At 42.4% G+C, this 23,864-nt stretch overlaps 1 protein-coding gene across 3 annotated transcripts; it reads left to right on the plus strand.

Moving 5' to 3' along the window:
• Positions 1 to 23,574, plus strand: SNX31 (sorting nexin 31). 3 transcript variants are annotated; one of them, XM_088533612.1, is made up of 14 exons: positions 1 to 66; positions 137 to 211; positions 3,713 to 3,827; positions 4,704 to 4,768; positions 11,549 to 11,659; positions 14,204 to 14,294; positions 15,927 to 16,014; positions 17,080 to 17,149; positions 17,673 to 17,765; positions 18,401 to 18,604; positions 19,065 to 19,160; positions 20,317 to 20,394; positions 21,109 to 21,168; positions 23,392 to 23,574. In XM_088533612.1, the coding sequence occupies exons 1-14, from the start codon at positions 1 to 3 to the stop codon at positions 23,482 to 23,484; spliced, it is 1,305 nt and encodes a 434-aa protein (XP_088389738.1). In that variant the 3' UTR covers positions 23,485 to 23,574. The 3 variants fall into 3 exon arrangements, with proteins under 3 accessions (XP_088389738.1, XP_088389739.1, XP_088389740.1); XM_088533613.1 differs by having other exon boundaries at positions 18,401 to 18,475; XM_088533614.1 differs by lacking the exons at positions 14,204 to 14,294; positions 15,927 to 16,014; positions 17,080 to 17,149.
• The last annotated feature ends 290 nt before the right edge of the window (positions 23,575 to 23,864 follow it).

Consider the following 23,864-nt stretch of genomic DNA (forward strand, 5'->3'; position numbering starts at 1 on the left):
ATGAAGCTGCACTTCAGCATCGCCGCCGCCGAGGAGCTGCGGGAGCGGCGCGGGGGCCGCTACGTGGTGGGCGCGGGGCGGCGGGCGGCGGGCCGGGCCGGGGCTGGCGCTCGCGCTCACAGCCGTGTGCTTGCAGCTCTACTCCGTGTGCCTGGAGGGCTTCCTGCTCGGCAAGGTGCGCTACCGGCAGCTGCGCCGCTGGGACGCGCAGGTGAGGGCAGCGCCGCGGGCTCGCCGGCCCGGCCGCCGCTCTGGGGTGAGCGGGAGGCCTCGAGGGCTGAGGCGGGAGCGCTGGGCACAGCCCGCACCGCGGCGGCCGTGAGGTGTGTGCGAGCGTGGAGACCTCGTGTTCCCCACGCGGCGCGCTGCTGGCCGGGCATCCGCTGGGACAGCGCGAATATGGGCAAGCAAAGGGATGCTGTGGAGCGGTAGAGCGGGCAGGTTGAGCAGGGAGCGCCGTGGGGACAGCAGGAGCCGCCAGCACCCGCTGCCTGTTCTCACCGGTGTCCGTGAGAGCCTTCAGGAGAGGTCTTCAACACCTACCCTGAGGTTATAGCATTGGCTGTGCAGGTGAATTGCACAACTGGTTGCAGAGTTTCTTGGACTGGGCTTTTGAAAAACCGGGGTTAGTCTAGTGCTGAATTCCTTCTGCGCTTTGTGGAGCTGAACTGCATAAACACGTAGCTCTGGAGTGACCCTTTCCGCACAGGCACGTCCCGTGTGGCTACGAAGCAGCAGGAGCACAGGCTTGGAATGATCCAGTGAGCAGTGGGCACTGGGGACTAGGACATGGTCCCAGATGGCTGAGTGTCTCTTTGCATCTCCTGCTTGTTTCTTGACAGAGCTGACTTTGTCCTTCTGCCCTCGATTTCTCATCTGGTTTTATTAGGAAGATAAATGAGCAAGTGACATCAAGCTCCTCTGTAGAAATGAGCTTACTGCCTGTCCATCTCTTCACCTGCACCACCTCTGTGGCCTTTTCCAGCCCTTGGCTCCAGTGAAACCTCCCCCAGTTCTCCCATCAGTCCGGCTCCAAGCTGTCCTCCCTGCTGAGCAGCCTTCATTTGCCTTTACAGTTCCAGCCTAGGGCTTGTTGCAGCATTTTTCAGCCTACCTCCAGATGCAGTGCTGGGGTCATTCAAGATTCCAGCCAGGTAGCCCCACATGAGGATGCTTGTGGGTAGCCCCACAAGCGATGCTTGCTGAGGGCTCATGCGCCCCAGCTCCGCAGTCCTTGTCCCCGTGGGAGCTCTGACACTAGTGCTTTGCTTTGGTTAATATGGCCTTTTGGAGGAGGTATCTAAACTGAGAAGCCGGTTCATATTTGCTTGCTCTTTCCTTAAGGTTTACCATTTCTTGTTCAAGAGCTTCCAACTTTTTTTTTTCCCCTTTCTCCTTTAATACTTATTCAGCTAATTGAAAAGACAATGCCTAGAGCACTGTTCATTCTGTATATAATCCATACTAGCAGCTTTATAGTTAGTGTTGCTTTTTTTTTTTTTTTTCTTTTTTCCAGGTTAGTAGTTTTGTCTCTGGCGCTCTATGTAAACTAGGTATCTACACCAATGGTAGAGCACGGCCCCGTGTGAGAAAGCTTGTCTAGACAGCACAGGCAGGACCTGTCATTGGGAAACAAAGCTGTGATATTAGCTAGGTAGGAGACGATTAGTTCTGCTAGGCTACACGTTAAAACTGGTGAAGTGGCCAGCCAAGGAGGAGAATGTTTGTTAAAGAAAGATGGAAAAAAATAACAAACTACAGCATGTGTCTTCATTCCCCCATTCCAGGGATTACTGGAGTTCAAAGAGTCAAAGTTGAGAGATGAAGTTGTCATATTTAGGGTAGCTGCTTTATCAGGGCCTCTAGGCGCAGGAGGAAATGCTGGAGTGAGACAGATCTTGGCTGTTTCCATTCAGCCAGCCCAACGCTTCAGTGGCTGCTAGTCTGCTGGACTCACAGAGCACTATGCAAATACATACTTTAAAAAAACCAGGTAACTCTATGGGCATTTTTCTGTAATTCACTCAAATGTGAAAATGTCTGACAAGTTGGGAGAAATTCCTTTTCTCTGCGCTCTGAATCCTGAGAAGAAATGGCTGCATTTCAAAAACAAACTTTCCAAGGAGCCAGCACTGAGATGAATTAATTATTATTATTGTTTTTAAGTAGGCCAGATTCTCAGCTTGTGCAGGCAGTGATAGCAGCTGGTGCTGCTGTGTCTCGGTGAGGTGCAGCCGAGCGCCAGAGAACTTCCTTGTTGCCTCTGTTGTTCTGGCCTTCCAACTTCGGGTAAATTTTTTGCTTTCCCTCCTCAGTTTGCCTGCCTGTAGAGCGGAGATAATGTTCCTCAGTCCCTGGGGACAGATCACGTATGCGAAGGCTTTCGAGGATGAAAAGCACTCTATACCAGCTATTACTGTTAGCTTTACATAAAACCAAAGCCTGTAGCGTTACGCAGCTCTTTTGTGCCGCGTGTGAGTCGCTGCGAGACACTGGAGCAGTTCACACATATCTAGTAATCAACAACTTGGAAATCAGCGTGCTGCCAGCGTGGAGAAGGTGGAGCCAGGAGAGGCTGCCTCGCTCCTGTTTCTGTCTGACTGGCAGCAGAAGGTACTGCTAATTCTCATGATTGTAAACTTCCTTTTTTTTTGTCATTTTCTTCAAGCTTCAGCTGCTTGAAGCAGCTTCAAGACTTAAGCAGCTGGTGGCCAGAGGAAAAAGGTCATCTTTTTTTTTTTTTTTACACGATTTAGTGACACTAATTGCTGAGTTGAATACTGATGCAGCAAATTTAACTAGTAGCAGTGTCTCAGCACACTGTTGGAATCTCATTTTGCTGCTCAGGTGCCAGATTGTTTAAATTTAGCTGCAGAAAGGTTTCCAGCTACACTTACTGCATTTTGTTATCTTTGTATTCAATATATAAAGCCTTTATTGGGAAGGTAAACATGACTCATTATTGTCTTGAGGTGATTTCCCTGAGCAAATTATTAAAAATCTGAAATAGTCTGTGTCAGAATGAAGCCCAGCAGAGTTTCGCATGGTTGGGCTTCGAAGCACAATAGCTAAATGGCAGCACGTTTCATGCCAAACGTGTCAGCCCCACTTAACCACAAGTTGGAAAACACAGTAACAGGGTAAATAGCAGTAATAAGGGGAAAACTCTGTTAGAGCTGTCTTGTGTTACAGTAAGTTAATGTAACTGTGGTTTTGTCATCCTTCCAGGTTTGTTTGTACAGGGAGACTATGCTCTTCCTACCCAGCTGATGCAGCCAGAGAGGAGGAAAAAAAAAAGTCAAGCTTTCAAATACTTCATGTGCCTGAAAGACTCTCTATTTTTTTTTCTTTTATCAGATCACCTAATGTTATTAAAAGATATTACCTCTCACTAACAAAATAATAAAGCCTCTGAGGTAGCACAAATCAAAGGCCGAAGTTGCTGGCTTTCACAGAGGAGGTTTTTTAGCTATAGTTGTGTGGGTATAAAGAAACTTCTGGAGGGATTGCTTGGGAAGAGAAGGCATCTCTAACCACATAGTACTTGTCTATGATGTGTCTTAGACCTAGCTAATAAGGTTAATACAATGCTATCTTTTCTGACTTGGTGCAGAAGGTCAGAAAAAATATTTCAGTGGTAAAACTACAAAACTAAGAAGGAACCAACCAAAAGCTGGAGGCTGGTGTGAGGTTTCCTTTGGCTGTTTTGCAGCTGCGGCGGCTCTTCGGCAGCAGTGTCCCTCCTTTCCCACCCAAGTTTTACCTGGCCATGACCGAGGCGATGGCTGAAGAGAGACGGGCTCGGCTGGAGCAGTATCTTCAGAATGGTATGAGCAGCCTCTGCGTTCAGCAACCTCAGAGCCTAAACCCCTGTGAATGTGTCAGCTGTGGCTTGGGCAAGCTTTACCTTTTACACTAGGTTTGAGCAAGGGGCATCCAGAGGGCTGGGGTTAAGTGTTGCAGCCCTGTCCATTGATTTAACTGGCTCTTCAGTGGCAGTGAATCTTCTTTCTCCTTAGTCCCAAGTTGGCTGCCCTTCTGCAGCTTTCACAAGCTGTGAAAATGCAGTTGTATATTAGAATCAAGCCAACCTGTCCTTCTGTTGGCAGCCCACAGTCCGGTCACTGTCTGCTCTTTCTTGGATCAGTGACCAGAGCTGCCTGGCCCTGCTGCTTCCCTGTGTCATCGCTGGCAATTGTCAGGCGTGAGCGTGAAAACCCATGGCTGCAGGGGGGAAGGTGGGGAGTTAAGGAGTAGCTGCTGCTCAGACTGCTAGAAGCAAAATACTGAGTTGGGCTCTGCGGAAACCTCTTCCCTTGAAGGGTTTCCAGGCAGGCTTGTGAGATTACCAGAGTCTATGGGAAAATTACATCTCTGGAGCACAGTGTGTTGTGTTAGGAACCAGGCCTGCAGGGTTCCTAGGACGTGTCAAGATTCATATAAGCCAAGATTTTTTTTTTTTTCAGTTGCCAGAAAAAGGGTCAGGGCGGGTAAGAGATTCTGTGGGCTTTGCTGTCTCTGGCATCAGATACTTTGTGCCAAGAAGAGATAACTGTGCAGAAACCAAAGGATGAGCAGGGTAGCACTGACTGTTTTTAGGAATACCTTTTTTTGTACTTTTTTTTTTTTTAAAGGCACTGGCCATGTTTTTACATTTAGCCAAGTTTGATTTCTTCCCTCTCCCCTTTCCTCATGTTTTACAGTTACTTTAGATTCCAATATTACCAACAGTGATGTCTTCATAAGTTTTTTCCGAAAGCTACAGCAGGTAAGTTTTGAATGTTTCAGATAAACAATTTCTTGTATAAAGAGCTGAATTTTTATCTCACCTCCTGGATTCCAGGCTTACTTGTAAAGTAGTGGCCTTGTAAAGTAGTGAATTCTGGTGACACTCTATGGAGCCTAGGTGGTAATAATAGTATTATTGTTTTGTCCATGTGCTAGCTTGTTTCTCACATAGAAAGAACTGTTTGCTTTGTTTTTATATCCTGTGGCCTCTCTGATGAATCTCTTGCCTCTAAACAGTTACAGTTCCCAGAAGAGTCTTTGTGAGAGCTCAATAGGAGGATTACACACATTCTTGGATTTTGCAACTGTAAACGCTTTTTGGTTGTGTCAGTACTTTGGGCTGATAAGTATATTGATGACTGCTGTGAAAACGTCAGCTTCCCTTATCTTGTAACTGTGGTGATGGGCACAAAGTGGCACGGATTTGGGTTGCTGCAACCTGGATGACTTTAAAAATCTATTTTAATGCGACTTGCATGAATGTCTTTGGCAGGGGTGGGGAGCTGGAATATCAGGAGTAGAGGGAGGCAGAGTAATCACCAGGTTTTAGGGGCATTTATACTCTCTGCACCTACTGCTGTGCTAACATGTAGCAAACATAAACCCAGAAAATGAGGCCTGGCTCCCGGAGACCGTCTGGCACGCTGAGCTGGCTTTGCAGAAGGATGTTTCCCCTGCTACCTGCTGCAGACTGGCTTCTACCAGATACTTACTGAGTCTGTTAGCACTGCATGGAGCTGAAAGTAGTGGGTGCTCCTCAGAGTCAGGTTATTTCTGTTCTGCTCAGCCCTGGGCTGATGCAGCTGCTGGACTTTCTAGTGGTCTGCAGCCCGGAGAGCTCTTGTTCATGTCCCACTACTCTGAAATGTGCTCATCTCCCTCTGCTCTGCATGAGGTGTTCTGGGGGGGCTGTTGTTTGGGAGCAGATGGGTGCAATGCGACTCCAGGAGCTTTTTTGGGAAAGGCACCCTGCTCTGGGAAGCACCTGGCACGCTGCTGGTGCTGCTGTGTCCTTGCTTGCAGGCAGCCACCCCCGCAGGTTGGGAAGGACCACGGAACAGTTTTTTGTCTCTATTTTTCTTTTCTGCTTATGTGCAATTCAGGTGTGCAAGGAGAATCCTGGAAGGCTGTAGAAGATGGCATGAAGAAACATTCTAACAAATTCTAGAAAGCTTTTCCCTATATATGTAAACAAAAAACTACAATTTGTGCACAATCTCTTTTAATTCGTCCCTTAGTCAGGCACTCAAGTCAGCGAACAAAGTCCTTCCTGACTAGGAGTTTCTTTACTGAGAAGCTCTTCAGTTCGGATCCAGTGCCTCTTGTGGTCCTTAAGATTGCTCCCAGCAATTACCACTGAGTATTAATCAGTCTTGATTAGACTGGCAATAGGTCTCTAAAGAAAGTTAAATGCATCAGCAATGCCTGCAGCTTTCGCTCAAATGCTGCCAACTGTTTTCTTTCTGTCAGAGTCCTAGCTGGAAATGAGTTTTCACAATGTTCACTTGCAGTGTTCAAAAATGTCTTTTAGCATGGAAGTGTTGTGGGTTTATTTATTTATTTATTTTATTTTTAAATATGCTGTCAGAAACAGTGTTTTATATTCAGGTTTCAGTCTTCACTATAGGCACTTTTGAAGGAGGGATTGTTTTTAAAGGTGACTCTTGATAAGTACATGCATAGGACTTGCTTTTTGGTTATGCACATATGTGTGTACTTATTAAAGCCCGTGATGACTGTGCTGCCAAAAGCAGTCAGTTATTTTGGAGAGTTCGAGATAGGCACTGATTTATACTCTAAATGTTAGTGCAAGATTAGTCCATTCTCAAGACATAAAACCACACTTTTGTTCCCCAGTGAAATAGGTTTTCTTAAACAATGTTTAAGTTCCTGGTTGGCCAAGACAGCAGTTCTCCAGCTTTCTTGTTTATAATTTCAACTCTGTAATGGTTGTGCTTACATAAATTATTGTTTCATAATACAAATAGCTGTATGCTTTATGTGTTCTTTCATTATGGTAAAAAACAAACTCCTGAGATCAAATAACTTTGCAGAAAAAAGGCTTACATCCACTGTCATTAGCTGTGTGCAAGTGCCTTTAATTGTGTGACTGGCAGCTGAATAAATATTCATTTTGGCTATTAAGGAATCTCACTTAACAAGCCGGCTTTGTTGTGCACGTTCCAGTGCTTAATAGCATACTAAGTGATTTGTGAAATGTTTTATGGCAAAGTGACAAAACTTCTGTAACAGTTTGGAAAGACGTGGAGTAAGTTCGTGTTTAAAGCACCCCTGGATAGTCCCTTCCTTCCCCACTGCTGGGCATAATAGGCATCACTTAAGCGTTTCATGCAGTGTTCAGGAGCGAAACATAATTGGGGCTTTGGAATTACTGCTACGCAGCGTTAAACCCAGGCATCTCTGTGTATGTTACAGCACAAAAAGGGATGAGCAATAAACCATTCAAGAGCAAGATATCACCAAAGCAAGGAAGCGGCGTGTTCCCTGCCTGCCCGTGAAGGGCACTGCCCTCAGGCAGGCAGCCTTGGCTACCAGGAGCGCATGCAGCCCTGGCACCTGTGGCCAGGGCTGATGAGCAGGGGGTGGCCAAGCCCCTCTGCTGCCACAGCTATTTACTGAGCACAGACCCGTCTGCAAGCTGAACCCAGGCAGCTTTGCTAGCAGAGGGTTTCCGTTTGGGTGGAATAAGAAGATGGGAAATCTATAGGCAAATGGGACTTACTTAGACTATATTTTTGCTTAAATTCTACCACTAACTTTTTACCTTCACCTCTTTTTTTTTTTTTTTTTTCCATAAGAGAGGTAGTAGAGCTGTCCTCTTAGATAGTCCTCTAATGCCTGTAGATGCTTCTTTTTCTGTGCTTGTCCTAAAAACAGCAGAATTTCAGCTTCTGGATGGAGACTCGTGTATGTATCACTGACTAAAATAGAAGGTACAAAGAAGAGAAAAACGACCTGAATTTAAGGCCTTCTTGGTTGTCGTCCTGTGTTCTGCTTCCAAATGGTGTTGTGAAGGGTATGCCGGGACCAGGACCCTGGTGAGGGATCTTCCCATCAGGACAAGCAGTGGGAGCTGCTTCATATTATCCCTGTCAGCATCATTTCGATGCAACTCCTCAATACCTTGGAATGTAATTTTAAATTCACAGCCAGCGTGGGCGCTGGGCATGCACAGAGTACTGCACTTGGGCGCATCTGGCATCCAGCTGTGAGGGCAGTCACGCGGGCTGCATTTATGAACGAAGCTCCATCTTTCCCTGTGACAGCAGAGTGCTGCGGAGGCCCTTTCCAGGCTCTGCAGATGCTTTGGGGACCCGGCGGGACCCCCTGCGCTCGCTGGCCCCGTCACCGCGGGTACTTGGTGCTTGTGGACGCAGGTGGTGGCCAGGCTGAGCAGCTCTGGTTCCAGCGTGCCTAACAGTGTTACTTCCTACCTAGCAAACCAGCTGGGGATTCTTCACGAACCTCTGTTTCCAAAGTCCATCTGGGCAGAAATCTGAATTTCATGTGGGAAGCTTTCAAGCTTTTTTTTTGTGTGCTGGGGAAGTTTTCTGGCGTAGGAAGTTCTGAAGAATTTTAGTTCAAAGGTGTCTTTCTGTTTTAAGTTTCGGTGCTAAGATGCAGTTCAGACCCCGGACCTGCTGCTCATTTCCAAGAAGTTGTAGCTAGGAGCCTTCCCTCTTGCCCTCTCTCCTTTTATGGACCACGCTTCCTAGATGAGCAACATGTCCCTCGAGACACTGCAGAAGGTTTGGATTAGTGTTGACTTCAGTTTCAGTTTCCTAATGGAAAAGCAGAGAGGAAAAAAAAAAAAAGATTTTTTTTTTCCCTTTTGGGGAAAAATATTTTTTTGCATAAAGGATTCTTGCCGTCCAAACCAAAAAGTGAAAAAGTACTGACCAACTCTGCTTAAAAACATATTACTCTGTACTCTTGTGTTAATAACTGTGCCAGGCTTCAAGCTACTGGGCCCGGCAGATGGGAAGGGGGGCAGCAGCTGTGGAGGCTTCAAGAGGTTTTTACCTCTCACAGGAGAGTGACAGTGTGAAGGGAAGATCCAAGTAAGTAATCTGAAGGAATGCAAGCAAGTATCTAATTCCAATTACATGACACCTTCCCTGGGCTTCAGGATCACAAATGTGGGAGATGTAAAGAGCGGTACTGGATATGTATAGCTGCCAAAATATAATATATATTTTTTAAAATATTACTGCCTGGACTTTAAAAAGACGGGGGGGATGACTGCACTGCTTCTTTCAAAGCTAAAATAGCAGCTTGGGAAAGGATGCTGATCGTTTCCAAACCAATGCTGTAAACTTGCTTCAGAAATGTGTGTCCATTTTGGAAATGGCTGCATTAACCCACAAAAGGAATTGATTAAACACTCCGTCCCTTACACGTGGACCAAACTTGCTCTGGATTGTCTTACATTGTTTTAGGAACATGTATTTAGTTATCTGTCTTTATTGAGCGCCATCTACTCCTGCATTGTGGATTGCTCCATTTCCTCCTTTTGTATTCAAGGATTTTTTAACTTTTTTTTTTTGTCTCAACACTACTTAGCTGATAAAGCTGGTTTTTTAGCTGATAAAGCAAATATTTATAACACTGAATAGTGGTGTTCCTAGTATGGAGTTTTTTAACCTTCTGTAGTAAAAGTGTATGATGAAAGGAGGAGGAAAGATCCCTAAACCTGACAGTGTGAGAGGGTTTTTTTTTTTTTTGGTTTGCTGTGCCATAGCCCTATTAAAATATTTATTCTTAGAAGTTCGAGATGAGAAAGTAGGGAATTTGTCCTCAAGACCACGAAATGAAGCTTCGTGTGTCACTCAGTAGAGTCAAATAAATGAAATTAAGGCAGTTTTTACATGGAGACTCTGGAAACCACTAGGTGAAGTAGAAAACTCTCAGGGTGGTGCTTAATACAGCCATTCTAGCTGGGATTGAGTTTTCTTTTCTCTGGTATGTCCTTTCTCATAGAACGTCCAGTTAATCAGCCTACTATCGTGTTAAGTGGTGCCCTGGCAGAACTCACACCCAGCTTGGAAGTAGCTGGAAGTTTGGCTTTTCCCTGTGGTCTGTGGAGCAGTGATGTAGCAAAAGGAGTAGGGCGCAGTGCCTGCCTCTCTGCAAGGGACAGTGACACGGAGTGACGTTAGCCCCATGTGCATGTGCTCCGTGCAGGCCCCTGCCTCCCCTGCGGCGCCGCGGTCCCAGGAGAGCTGCGGGAGCAGCCGTGAGGATCTCGCTGCTGCAGATGCTTCACGTCCAACGTGCCCTTTGCCCAGGGGTGCTCAGAAGTGGGGTGAGAAGAGAGAGAGGGCTGCTGAGAGCAGCCGTGTCACGCTGCGCGTCCCTGGCCCCACACAGCACTGAGCAGCGTTAAACACGAGTCACAAAGCTGAAGGAAGGAGCTGTCACTGCATTGTGCTGGCATCGCTGTATATTCATAGAATCATAGAATGCTTAAGGTTGGAAGGGACCTCTAGAGATCATCTAGTCCAACCCCCCTGTACATGCAGGTATTGACCTGTGTGCGCTTCACTGCGAGTTCGTGATGAGCTGCTGTCTCTCGTTCTGATGGTCACATCACAGGCTCGTGTGTTTCGCGTTTTTATCACATGTGAAATGATGCTTCACACCTGATGCACGTGCAGCAAAGGAGCTGAAGAAGTGTCTGCTCCTTCCCACTTCAGGAAAGGAGTAGATGATCAGTCAATTAAGAACAGGTGATGACTCCTGGTATAAAGGATGTTTCTTATCTCCACAGAAACAATCAACGCTTGTTTTAATTAAGAGTAATGACCAGACCTAACTCCTGGAGAAGAAGGAAATTAGTTCTGGGATAAAGATTAAATCTGTGTGGATCCTCAGAAGGGCTTCAGACAGGACATTTGCTAATGTAATCTCTGAGCAGAGGTCCTCTGTAATCCATGCAACCAGATGTGTAGGCATACAGCTAGGTGACATACTGAGTGTCAGAAAAAAGACTGGTTAAATAAGAAAGACTGCAGTGTAAGCAGTTCTTTTTTTTAATCTCAAAAGTTTTTTTTTTTTGCTTGCTTGCTTCTGTCAATATGCTCTTAATGTTTAGTTATTAGAGAATAATGTTCATTTTCTTTGCATCTGTCCTTCCACTGAAATCACTCTTACTAAGCCAGGTGAACTGGATAATACAGTTTTGGACCCAAAAGTGTGATGAAGCTATGAACTGAGTTAGTCAACCAGAGTTGTACATCCTGGTGCATTGGGTTTCTCTGCTGAAGCTCCTGTCATTTTGCACTCTTTTCTTGGAGCTTGGATGCTAGCACTGGCTCATACTCCCATGGCAGTTGTTCTGCCCTGAGTATTAAGATAATACAGCCTCCTTGTCTGTCATGAGGCTTCCTATTTATACGTACAGGGAGGCTTTTTTGGGTAAGGTTGTGGTTTTGAATATTCACATTCAGCAGTTGATCCACTCACCTTTTCTTGGAGTCACTGCTTGCTAGCATAGTGACTCTATTGTTCCTGCATATACCTAAATTAGGTAGCTCAGCCCAGCTTAAAATCCAAGTGAGCCTCCTCTAAGTCTGCAGCATCTTTAGCTGCTGCCCTGTATGTTGTTTTTGTCATCTGCAAGTTTTACTTGCAGTGGCTTTTACCTGTTTTAGTGGGATAAATGGGGAAAGGGAGCATCTACACCTTCAGAAGGGCTCCACCATTATGGGAAGCAATAAAAATGTTCTTTTTCTAACAGGATACATTTCAGATTGAAACCCAGAGAGCTGCTTTAGACGTACACCTTGCTGACGGCAGCAGTATTAGACTTGATATCCAGACATCAGACACTGCAGAAAGAATATTAGAGGTAATGGTTCTACATGGGAATTTGCTTGAAATTTTTTATTTGCAAAAAGTGGGCAAAAGCTGAGATCATATTAGTAGCTTTCTATTTGAAGGAAACACAAAAATGTCATCTTCGTTTCTTGAGAGATTTGGATATTTGCAGATATGTTTCTTTGTTTTTTTATGTTTGTTTGTCGCTTTCTGTCTTCCTAATATTACCAATTAGCCAAAAGCACAAGGGCTTTTTGGCTGTCAGGTTCAGGTTTTCTTCATTTATGATAGCATCAGAAAATACATATTCTTCGTTTTGGGGAGCCATTCTCAAAATAAAGCCCCTCTTATTTTCCTGCAATTGCTTGAATACTGTGAAATCACTTTTGGATACTGTAGCCAAAAAGGTTGACCTAGTCTTGACTCAATGAGTTGATGCACAGTTGTTAAAACTCATTGTGTAACTGATACATCTTGTTTTTCTGCAGGCTTCTCCTCTCCCTGCTTGTGTGCCCTGATGGGCACTGTGAAATCGTGGGGCTTCCTCTTTAATAGCAGCACAACTTGAGCACTGGGGCTTGGGATGCCTGTAACTGCTGCTGTCACACAGCTAGTAAACAATAACTGGTTAAATTTTGAAACCACTAGCAACCAAGTGTTATTTGTGCAGCTGGTTGTGCGGTGCGTGGAACGTTCCGATGATCCTTTCCCCTTGCCCGGGAAGGAGGAGCAGCAGTGGCATCTGTGTGTGTCCAAGCGAGCACACACCGTCCACACTGGTACTTGTTTGCCTGGGAATCTGGAATGCCCCTCACCATACAGAAAGATCTGTCATGTATTTGTGTTGTACCTTTGCAGTCTAGGCCCTAAAGAAGTTAGTTTTCCTCACTATTCACTACTCTTTGGCAGTGCAGGTAGACTGAGGCTGCCATTTCCTAGCATCCCAATACTGAGGGCAACATATAACAGTCTGTGCCTTGATCCAAAAATTAAAATAAGTCAAAAGCTTACTAAGTCTGATTTCTGTGCTTGACATTCTTGCGAAATGCCATCTGGTACACTTGGTATTATGCTACTAACATTTTAGTACCTATAACATTTTGAATCTTCATGGCTAATTAGCAAGTAATTTGGAGGGCTGTCTTAGCAGAGAGGCATACAGAAAGATGGTGATGTTAATAATTTCCTTCTTCATCTTTGGACTTTTAAAACTTTATTCACATTACACCCGGTGTTTGAACTGAGTGTGAGGCAAATGATTTTTATGCTCTGCTCCCCTCTCAGTGACAGTCTTGATATTAACAAATACGAGGAAAATCTCCCAGATATGTTTCTTAAACTTAACTTGGAGCAATTCTTCTTAACACATATTTAGCTCAATGTCTACCTTTTCTGTGGGGAAAAAACAAAACAAAATGTGTTTTTTTAAGAAAAAAAAAACAGCTGAAAGCTGGGGAAAAAAAAAAAACTTCTCCCTGTGAACTTAGTTGTGTGGTCTGTGGAGGTGAGTGAATCTGCAGTGCTTTTACCATGACACTGAGCTGGAAACATTTTAGGGTTGGCACCTTATGGAAGGAGACTGAAAGCCACTTCTTCCATCTCATATTCAAAGAGAGGAAAGGCCACCCATCCTCCGTGACCAAAGCGACTCTTCTGTCATGTCGCGCAGCCTGACAGATAAATTATGACATGGGATTTATCATAAATTATATGAAATCTCTAAAAGTTTTCAGGGATTAAAACTTTTCTTATGGTTGCCACAGAGATTTTCTGGCTCTGATGCCACGTTTAGTCTGTGGCTACTTTAACTTGTGCCCTGATTTTCAGGAGTGGAAAGAGAGTAGGACGTTGCTGCTGGTTCGTGTTCCCCTCTGCCTGTTGTGCACCATCCCCACCATCCTGTGGTGCAGCAGGTCCTGCAGATCACTTCTGCACTTTCTGCTTATGCTATTTCTGCCCTCTTTCAAAAAGATGTAAATGGGCTTAAAAAAAAAGTCCAAATGTCAAGCAGGGTGAGATTTACTTTCTTGCACACTGGCAATAATGAAAACTCAGCAGAGCTCAAGTGGGCTCTTGACAGAAGTCTTCACATGGAACAGCACAAGCCTACAAGCAAGACTGGAGCTGTTGGTTAAAGCCTCTTCCTGAAATGCAGTGAGATTCTATCATCTTGAAAGATGCACAAGTAGATTTTTACAGGATTTGTGTTATGTTGGTAAGAGTATTACCACCTCAGGGTACATAAGTTCTTACTGTACAACAGGATTTGAAAATTCAGTAAGATTGGGGATTACATGTCAGATGCCTGCACATGTATATTTAGTAGTATACTTAAATGCATGGCAGAGTACAAAACATTTTGTATTTTTATTACTTTTTTATGTTCCTTTGAAACTTACGAAACTCCTCACGAGCTCAAATGCTGCAATATGGGAATGGTTATATTTGTTTTTAAATTGGCAGTTAAGTAGGACATAAGGGAATGGTTTAAAAACAATTAAGTTGCATTAATAGGTATCGAACATGCCTCCTGCTTATTCATGCTAATGGATAGCTGACTTCTTTGTGTTTAAAGGTTACATCACACAAGATGGGGCTATCAAGAGAATTAATAGGATATTTTAGCCTATTCTTTATTCAAGATCACAGTGACGGAGCGCTCTCTGGTAAGCTGTACAAAGTGCTGAATTTAGCTTTCCCTTGGATTTCTGTAGGCTGCAGTGATTGAATCTGGGATCTCTGAACAGAGCCTGAGCCTGCTGAGGCTGAAAGACCCTTTCTGGCTGAATAACCCCCCTCAAGTCATTCCCCTGTGGGGCTCAGCTGCTCCTCGCTGGGACAAGTGGTGGTGGGAGCAAAGCTTGGCAGTGGATTGGTGTGGTGCAGGGGCAAGACTTGCATTTGAGGACATCGTGTCCTTCTGTTTAGAAGACATAGAGCAATTTAAGGCATTTAATCAGATGACTATTAAAAAAAAATTAATTCTCCAAATCTCATGCCGAGTTCCTGGGGCAGGAAACTCTTTTGTTAAGTTTATAAACAGTGTCTGTGGCTTGCCTTCCTTTATGTCCTGACACATTTCCTTTCTTAGCTGATAGAAACTGAGAAGCTTAACCACAGTGATGGCGCTGAGCAAGCCATAAATCCAGACTGCTGCTTTCTTTGGAGTCACGAAATGTGAAGACACTTTTTTCTCCCCCTCACTGGCTTACTGAGGAGCTGTTTCCTATATGGATGAATGTGTGGATGGGCCCACACCTGGGATTAAGAAAGGATGGGGCCAAATCTCTCCCCCACAGGGAAGGGCTTTAGCTATTTAGCCATTGATGGGAGTAAAGCTGGGCATCAACAGCTTCTCCGCGTGACCTGGGGAAGCCATTCAGCTTTTCTTCAGTCTCCTCACTGACATAAGGATGCTAGTGGCCATTTTCTGAATCTTTTCAGTATGAAGAGGTACTGAAGGTTCAGTAATAACCTCTATCTTTCTCAGTGGGGTAGAAACCTTACAGTTCATGTTTATTTAATATTTCTCCCTCTCTCTCCCTCTGTCTGGCTATGAAAGGTAATGCTGAGTGCACAGGCTCCCCGGCTGTTACTATGTCACAAACATACCTGGATATAACATTTTATGTGCTGTTTTATGACTATTTTTCTCTTTGCCTTGTATTGCAATATAATTGAATACACAGGAGAATAGAAGAAATTTTCAATTTATTGCAATTCTGCATGTCTTTTATACACCTCACAAACACATCAAGTCAAAATGTAAGCCACAATCCACTGCCAAGAAATATTGAAGTGCTCATATGCTTAAATTAAAGCACATGTTAGTGTTCTGCTAAATTGGGGTTATGGTTCAAAAATAAATATTTACAGGATTGGGCCTTTAAAGATTTTTAAAGGATCCCAGCTGAGTAGTCATCTCTAGTTACAGTGTTCTCATCTAGTGTTTTGTTTGAGAAAGGTTCTGATCTTGGAAGTCTGCATCCATACTTCGAAACACAGAAGCATCCATCCTGCTAAGATGTGTTTTGAGAGAAGGCTATTCTGTAAGAGCATATTCAAAGGCAATAAAGATATTTAGTAAGTTAAAGAGCAACTTAAATTTAACTTGCAGAGAAGTGAAGAAGATAACCTGTCACCTTATTTTACCCTACAATTTATTTCTGTGAATATTTTTTTTTCCTCTCCAAAAGCACACTGCTAAAGCCCTCTAATCCATCCCTAACTGAAATGTGAGAGTAGCTGGCCAACTATATTAGATTTCACCAAATATCTCATTTTTCTTCTTTTCCTAGTGGTGAAAAAAGTGGCAGAATTTGAACTTCCTTATGTGAGTCTTCAGAGCATGAAAGAGTTGCACTGTAAGCTTGGGATCAGAAAGTGGTGAGCAAGAAGCTTAAGAGAGACTAGTAACATGCCTGACAACTGCTGTAAATGGTGTCAAAGAAAGAAGTCCTTTGAATAACTTAGATACAGAGCCCTCAACCTTGACTGTTGTTCTTTGAGGCCAATTTGCTGTTGGAATTGTCTGGTTTCTACGGCCCTGTATTTTATTTTATTTCAGCACTGTAGTATTTCTGAAGTGTTTTTCACAGCAGCGAGCTCTTTACTCTCTCCCTCCTTGCAAATCTCTAGAGATGTTTTGTACATGCTTGACTTTAACTGTTACATCTGCATATTGAACTGACCTCAAATGGGAATATGTATCTGAAAATACAGTTAAAAGGATATAAAAGAAAACTTGGGGTTCTGAGCTACAAGAACCAGCACACTTTGGGCACAGGTGGATTCTTTCTAATCCAAAGTTCTCATTTCTATGTATTAATGCACAAAATACTTGAGGCTGTAGCTTGAGCTTTTCTTTTGGCCAGTGTGCAGCTTAAGCAGCAAAGTTTGTTCCCTTTCATTGCCCCATCTCTGGCACATCCCAGCTGTGCTGATAAAACTCCATGGGCAGATGTGGTAAACGGGGCTGGGGAGCTCATCTAGGCTAAAAATAACCTGCTGGCTGTTTTATTTATTTATGTATTTATTCGTGGTGTGTTTGCTGACCTGCTCTGGCCCGTGTCAGTGCCCCAGTGCTGGCTGTGCCATGAGCAGCTGTGAGCTGGCTCTGGGCCAGGCGTGCACCTCAGCACTACCACTACCTGTGTGTAGAGAAGACATGAATTGCTTGGGCAAAGAAAGAAAAAACACGGAGGAATTTTACAGTTTTGAATTGCAGTTGTTGGGTTTGGCACCACCAAAGTCAAAGTGGAGAGATTAATATAACTTTATTTCTGTTCTGCAGCAATGTTTAACTGCAGTGCCCACTGCAAGGGTAAAACTGTTCATGTAGTAGGTAAGGGGATGTATCTGCGGGTGCTCCCATCGTGTTTGGCTGCCATGTCAAAGGGCTGTGTTAAGAAGTATGTCTTCATATTTTATTACCTTCTTTTTCCTCGCCAGGTATATGGATCCTTCTCTTGATACACTGTTGATGCACTGTAGAGCTTCAATTAATTTGCTATATTTGCAGGTAAACTTGAAAGAGCTTCAGAATTTTAAAAGTAAACACTTCCATGTTAATTTCTTGTTTTAAGCAAGTTGTTGAAATGTTTAGTGTAGATTGCATTAGTATTCAACATGCTCATAAATTATCACTGCCTTGTGGTGCTTTTCTAAATGGTGGGCATGGTTACTATCGAACACTTGGAGGGGCAAACTCATGTACTAGAGACACTAACTCTTCTTTGTTTTATACATGGGAATTGCACAAAAGGAGCGTATTTAGACATCTCTCCATTTTCTTTTCATATCTCTGTAGGTACTTTTTAAATAAGGACAGTATTTGAATTCTAAATTGTAGGTGTTGGGTTGTACTAGCTTTGGAAACTATTAATTTGGGAGAGAAAAGTAGAATGAATCTGTTCCAAAATCCAAATTCTTCGTTATTTAAAGAAACGAAACAAACAAAATATCAGTTTGTGGTGTATGAAAAAGCAAATAAATTTGTACTGACTTTTTTTAAAAAAACTACTATTTTTAAAACTTCATTTAAGGCAATCCAAGAAATAGAGAGGAACTGGATTAAACCAACAGAGGAGGACATGCAGGAGCTTGAGTTTCTACAAAAGACTGAAAACAAAGTGAAGGTAAAATGGTACTTTAAAACAATACAAACAGACTGAGGGGTGAACTTTGAAGCAGTGGCATTTGAGGGTGTTACTATTTAAAACAGAGCATCTTTTTGTAGACTGAGGTGGACCAGAAATTCAGATCTCCTACCTCCTGGTCAAATCATAACTGTTGAGTTACTAGACAGAGGAAGGAGGATTCTAACTCTGCTGTCATTTTAAAGCATCCCACAGAATAACTTCGATACCTAAGGCTAGAACAAGCAGTTGGAATGTGAATCCCAGTATTTCCTATTTGCCAAGCTCAGGCTTGGCTCATCAAGGCTTCACATTCAGTTTAAGTGAGATGGGAATTCAGGCTGCAGAAACTTTTGTCCTCACTCTTTCCTACTAGTTAGTTTTCTCTTCCCCTCTTCATGGCTCTCACGCATTTCTCAGAAGATTCAGCTTGCCATACCCAATGCAAAAAAGAAAAAAATCAGGTTTCTGGGAGCTGTAATCCCTAAATTGAGCACTAAGATATTGTGGTGGATGTGTGTTCTCCCAGGAGTGGATTAGGAATCTGGAAGATTTGCTTTCTAACCCATTTTCCAAATCACTAGCCCTCACGTGTCTGTACAGTAAATCATTTTAGGCCTGTCTTTCTGATGCAGTTCCTGGAGCTGGTTCGAGAAATGCAGTTCTATGGCTACATACGCCTTGATCCTTGCATTTGTGACTACCCAGAAGTAGGTTGCTCAGCTGACGTCTATGTGGGCAATAATGAAATTAACTGCTACATAAAACTGCCTACTAACCAAACCAAAGAGGTCAGCTTTAAGATCAACAGGTTGAGATGTTGGCAGGTCACTTTTCTTGTAAGTACTTCCCTGACTCTATATCTGAGTTGTTTTTTTCTGCATGAAAATGGGGGCAATGGCAGATCTTGGGGGTAGGGTCTGTTTTAAATCTCTGCTATCCATGACTCCCCAGACCCCCCCCCCCCAGTCTTATCTTTGAACAAATTTCCATAGCCTCACTCTACTGTAATTGCTCCCTTCCCCGATGATTTTTCTCACTTTACCTGCCCCTCTCTCTTCGTGTTGAAGGTGAAGTTGGCAGAGCATTTTGTGGGGGAGCAAAAGAACTGTTGTAGCCAGTTTTGTGCTTGCAAAGACTGCCCCTTCCTTCATCCCACCTGTTCCTCCTCAGGAAAAGCATTCTGGTACAGATCTGTTTTATTTAGATTCTATATAAAATGAACCTGACTAATTCAGGTTTAAGGCTGGACACCTTAATGCTATTCTTAGCTGATTCTTCTGTTCTTCTGCTTTTCAGGGTGCAGGAAAAGATGGTAAAGAAGAGACTCTGGAGCTCAGATTTGAGTACAGAGATTCAGATAAATGGCAGTGGATAGTTTTTTACACAAAACAGGTTTGTTCTTTATCATGTCAAAAAGGGCTCAGAGTGAAATATAATCTTATAACCATAGAGATTGGAATCTGTACTTAAAAAGTGATTAGTCCATTTCTTGTAGTTACTGTGTTTACAACCTGTCAGGCTAGAGGCAGAGGAAAACCATTTCAGTTCTTACTGTAAGGAGGAGAGATCCATGCACACACACACACAGAGCAGGAGAAATACTCAGTACTCAGCAGCAAACTTGGCTTGGAGCTCGGGGCTGCCATTCACTTACTGGGCTCAGTGAATATCCCAAACCATTTATCCATCAAACTCACCTAAGGTCAAAGGCTTTTACCCTCCCCAAGAAAGCCTGTCGTTCAAATATATGCTGTATAAACACAAGTTAATGGAGGATGTAAGTATGTTCCTTGATATCACATATTATCTTTGCACATAAATAGTGCTTAGACAGGGTTTTATAGAGTACCATCCTTCCACTGTTTACCAACAGCTCTTTAAAGATAAAGGTGTCCAGGAACTGAAGTCAGACATCTGTGGCTACGCTTCCTAGCAGATAATCTAGGCTCTGCTGTATCCAACGGAGCACCAGCCTCAGTTCAGGTAGTGAGCCTCTACTTAAAATAATAATCTAGGTGCTGCTATATCCAAGGGAGCACCAGCCACACTGCCCTGTACAAGAGCAGACAGGCTTTTTTTTTTTTTTTTTAAAAGTAAAATGAAAAAGATTATTTTTTTCACACATGACTTCTGAATTCCAAGAAGATGATGCAGTTAACACAACTCTTTCTAAGTGCTAGTTTCCTGCCACACTTAAATTCTGTGAGAACATGAGCCATCCACATTCACACCATCAGTGACAGCAGGAAGCTTTCCAGTTTCTTTACTGATAGATTTCATAGGAGAATTAATACTGAAGTATTTATCAGTAGAGTTGTGCTAGATGTAGACCAGTGATTAGAAAAGTAGGATCCCACCTTCCTCAGATGTGCAAGGAGGAGATAAGGGCTGGAAATGTGCTGCTGAGTACAAGTCAAAATAACTGAATTAGGAAAATAAAAGCTCTGTTTGGGGGATGCTTTTCTGGTGGGGGAGGAATGGAAGAGTTCAGTAAATCTTTTAATAGAAGTAAACTTAATGTTGGAATTGGAACATTTATCCTTTTTAGGCCTTTCTGCTGAGTAGCTGCTTGAAGAAAATCATATCAGAACAGATGATGAAGGCAAGCAAAGAAGGCCAAGAAATGGTGAGCATGTGTCTATGTAGGTGCCTGACTAGCTGTTAAAAGGAAACAAAACTATATATATATATTTAAAAAAATGTGCTCGGAAAAGTCCTACTGATGAAAAAGATCTTGAATGTTCCAGCATTTCAATAAAGAATTAGTTGACTAGAAAATCTATTTTTGCTTAATTTTATTGGATGTAGTATTATTCTGGATGTTTTTGTCATAATTTTAGTCCTTTTTTCCATTCTCCCTCTTGGACTTTAATTCTTGCTGCATATAATAAAAGACACTTATGGAATAATTCTTATGTTCTGCTCTAGCCTGTTTGTATCCATATCTGTCTTGTGATTTGTAGCTAAAATACTTCAGTTGTCTTTTGTGTAGGCTTTTAAGGATGAGAGTATGTTTAAGTACATATAATTAGAAAAAAAAAATCCTAATGTGCTTGTGACATCTAAAGACTTTGTTGAATGGGTGTTATGTTAAACCTCCTAAGGGGGTGAAAGGAAGAGGGAAGATTAATATTCACTATTTAAGTATTCAGTTGTTAATGCAACTGGAGTAACCTTGACTATGACCAGAATTGCAAGGGAAGGGCAAATACGCCAGTTCGTTTCCTGTGCCATTTCTAGGGGGTTTCACTGAACACCCATTCCTTTATCCAGTATATTTTGTTTCAATACTTGGAGGTGTGTCAAGCTTACTGTAAGTTAATTCTTTCAATCTATTTAGGAGGTCAAGATGCCTGAAGGCACAAAAAGTAGTAAGAAACTCAGCACTCAACAGAAACAGGTTAGTAAGTGAGAAAAGCTCTCCAAAATATGAGTATATACTGTTTGCATTTTTTTAGGGATTTTTGTTTGTTTTGTTTTGAATGGGGAGACTCCTGATAAGTTTAGTTGGAATTTCTTTGAGTAGGAGGTGGAGCTAAACTTGAATTTTGGAAAGAGAAAGAGAATAAGAAATATGTCAGATAAAAGTATTATTTTGCTTTGGGCTTAGTGACGCTATGATTTACTTTATGTTTAAAAACCATTTCTGAATTAAATTCTTGATGAAGTTCACAGAAAGCCAAAATGTGCACACAGATTATGTATCTGCACATCCTAAAGCAGTTGTTGCTATAGTTTACAGGCTTGTGCTTGGGTTAACACTGGGATGGTTTGTATTCATCTTTCCCTTTATTTGGGAGTTATCTGTTTGGGAAACTGGTCATGTTACAAACCTGTACATGTACATTTCTATTATGGAACAGATAAAATTTCAAGTTGCAGTAATTAGCATTCATAGCTATTGCTTCCTGAGTAGTCCATTTTTAAGTCATTTGTTCAATGTAGTAAATAAATGAAAGGGAAATAATACAAACCACATTCAAACACATTATTCTTTTAGACTGTATGTTTGGCCAAAGGGAACTACTTCTAAAAGAAAAAGCTATGATCTATTCTGAATTTGGGGAGGAAAATATTGATACAGCTTGAGAAAGTGATTGGTTTTGTGCTGTTTAATATTCTATTATTTCACAAGCAGATAGACTGGAATGTGTGGTGGGTTTTCTTATTGCTCTGATATGCTCTGTACTCACCACTCTTGGAGTCTAGATTCTAAATTCTTCAGTATTTGAAAATAATTTGCAATTGATAATAAAGATGATAACATTTTCTGAACAGATTTGTTGTGCTTCTGAGGACTGAGTAAGGATGTGGTTCATGGGTTCCCCCCGGGCAAAAACTTTAGATGCTGGAGGTGAAGTCATGACTAAGTTGTACAGCACCACTCTGAGTTTGAGGCAATTCTTCTGATTTAAACACACTTTAAAATACTTTATTAGAAATAAGATGCACTATGAATGCTCCCTCTGGATTTTTGTGAGAAGGGAGGCTTTGGATAGGACAACATAAAGCCCCTCAGCTGCTTAAGACCCCTTAAGCAGAGCTAGTAACTTGAATGTAACTGTTTATTAAAGAAAGGCAAGGTACACTGCTGCTGGTGGTAGTATCACATGCTATGCACATGTTATGCAGCAAGTTCAACAGTGGTTTAGATCTTCTTGCACAAAGTTGTTATTAGTTAATTAAATAAAATCTTCAGAGGGTCATTATAATTTGGCTATTATACATCTTTCATCTGGCATGAGTTGGCCGGAAATTTATCTGATGGCTCTCCAAAGAGTCTGAAAAATTCTGCCAGGCGTTTTCTGCTGACTCAGAAGAAGAAAAATTTAATCTTGGTTTTGTGATCCTGTAGCTGCATTCTGTATTACTACTAGATCAGCATGACAGCCTGTAAATTCTTGTTTGAATAGATAATCCAGTGCAGCAATAAGATTTAGTAGGAAAATCAAGAACTGCTGAAAACAGCTGAGTTGAGATAAAAATGACTTAACTAGTATGGCACATGCAGTCTGTGCAGACAGTGAGGCCATGCTCTGGAATATGCCCACATCTAGGCAATTTTTCTGCTTGAGGTCTTTAGAAATATTGAGAAAAGAGATAAGAAGTAACTAACACTAGGAACCAGACATTAGGAAATGGAAACCAAATTTTGCCTGGCCTATCTCTCTGTTAAAAGTTATTGCAGTTATGTGACTGCCATAGCTTTACAGCAGACCCTTTAAGCAGAGCACCTTAGGACATGTATTTTTATCTATCTCAGGATATCTGCAAGAGAAAAACATTTGTGCCATAAAAGTCTCCTGATACAACAGTAAACTGCTGCAGCTACATGTCCTGTGAAGGGCCAGGTAACCTCATGCACCTTCAATTCCTGTAGCTGCTGTAACACCCCTGAGCACTGCTAGCATCTTTGGAACTGCCTTCCCATCTGCATCACACTTAGGGTTAGTGCAATGCACCTTAGGAGCAGAAACAAACAACAAATTCTGTCCTTTCCCAAACACTAACATAGAAAGATCACTCACTGCACCTGAACAGTTATGTTAGATTTTCTAGCTTATGTTTATATGTAACTATTGAAATGCATGTACTCTTTTAATTGTTTTGTGTTTCTCTGCAGATAGTTCATACCAGTTTTATACCATGGAGATTTTGGGGTCGGCCAAATGAAGAGGATTATGTATTTGAGAAAATAAGAGAAGAGGACCTGTGACAATTTATTTTGTATAGTGTCTTTTGAGGCTGTCTGAAAATCACAAACCCTTTGAAATCTTGAATTATAACAAAAGTATCTTCAGTGCAATTCCTTGCCTTTGCAGTGGTCTCTACATATAGAACTTGTAACTGCAGTGAACAATGCTTTGAGTTAGGTGCTGTGAACTTGGAGACAGACACCTTGTAGACATATGAGCTTTCTCAGATGGAAAGTGCTGAGGAAGAAAGGGGAGAGCTGACAAGGCAAAAAAAAAAGTTAATGCAAAAAATACTTTCCCCCCCTCTCTAATACTTTAAAATGTATACTCTTTCTATAAGTTTTCACATAATTAATGTGATAGCTGAGTAGGTTATTATAATCTCTGCAATGCTCTGGGA

The sequence above is a fragment of the Tinamus guttatus genome, unplaced genomic scaffold (genome assembly GCF_059628265.1).
Source record: "Tinamus guttatus ecotype Peru unplaced genomic scaffold, ASM5962826v1 Tinamus_guttatus_pri_ptg000510l, whole genome shotgun sequence".
In the NCBI taxonomy this organism is placed as follows: domain Eukaryota; kingdom Metazoa; phylum Chordata; class Aves; order Tinamiformes; family Tinamidae; genus Tinamus; species Tinamus guttatus.

Bases quoted from the DNA above. Each gene is read 5' to 3' on its own strand.
- SNX31 (XM_088533612.1), top strand. From the start codon at position 1: ATGAAGCTGCACTTCAGCATCGCCGCCGCCGAGGAGCTGCGGGAGCGG. The intron at 17,150-17,672 runs GTAAACTTGAAA...ACTTCATTTAAG, and splicing joins TTAATTTGCTATATTTGCAG to GCAATCCAAGAAATAGAGAG. The intron at 19,161-20,316 runs GTTTGTTCTTTA...TATCCTTTTTAG, and splicing joins TAGTTTTTTACACAAAACAG to GCCTTTCTGCTGAGTAGCTG.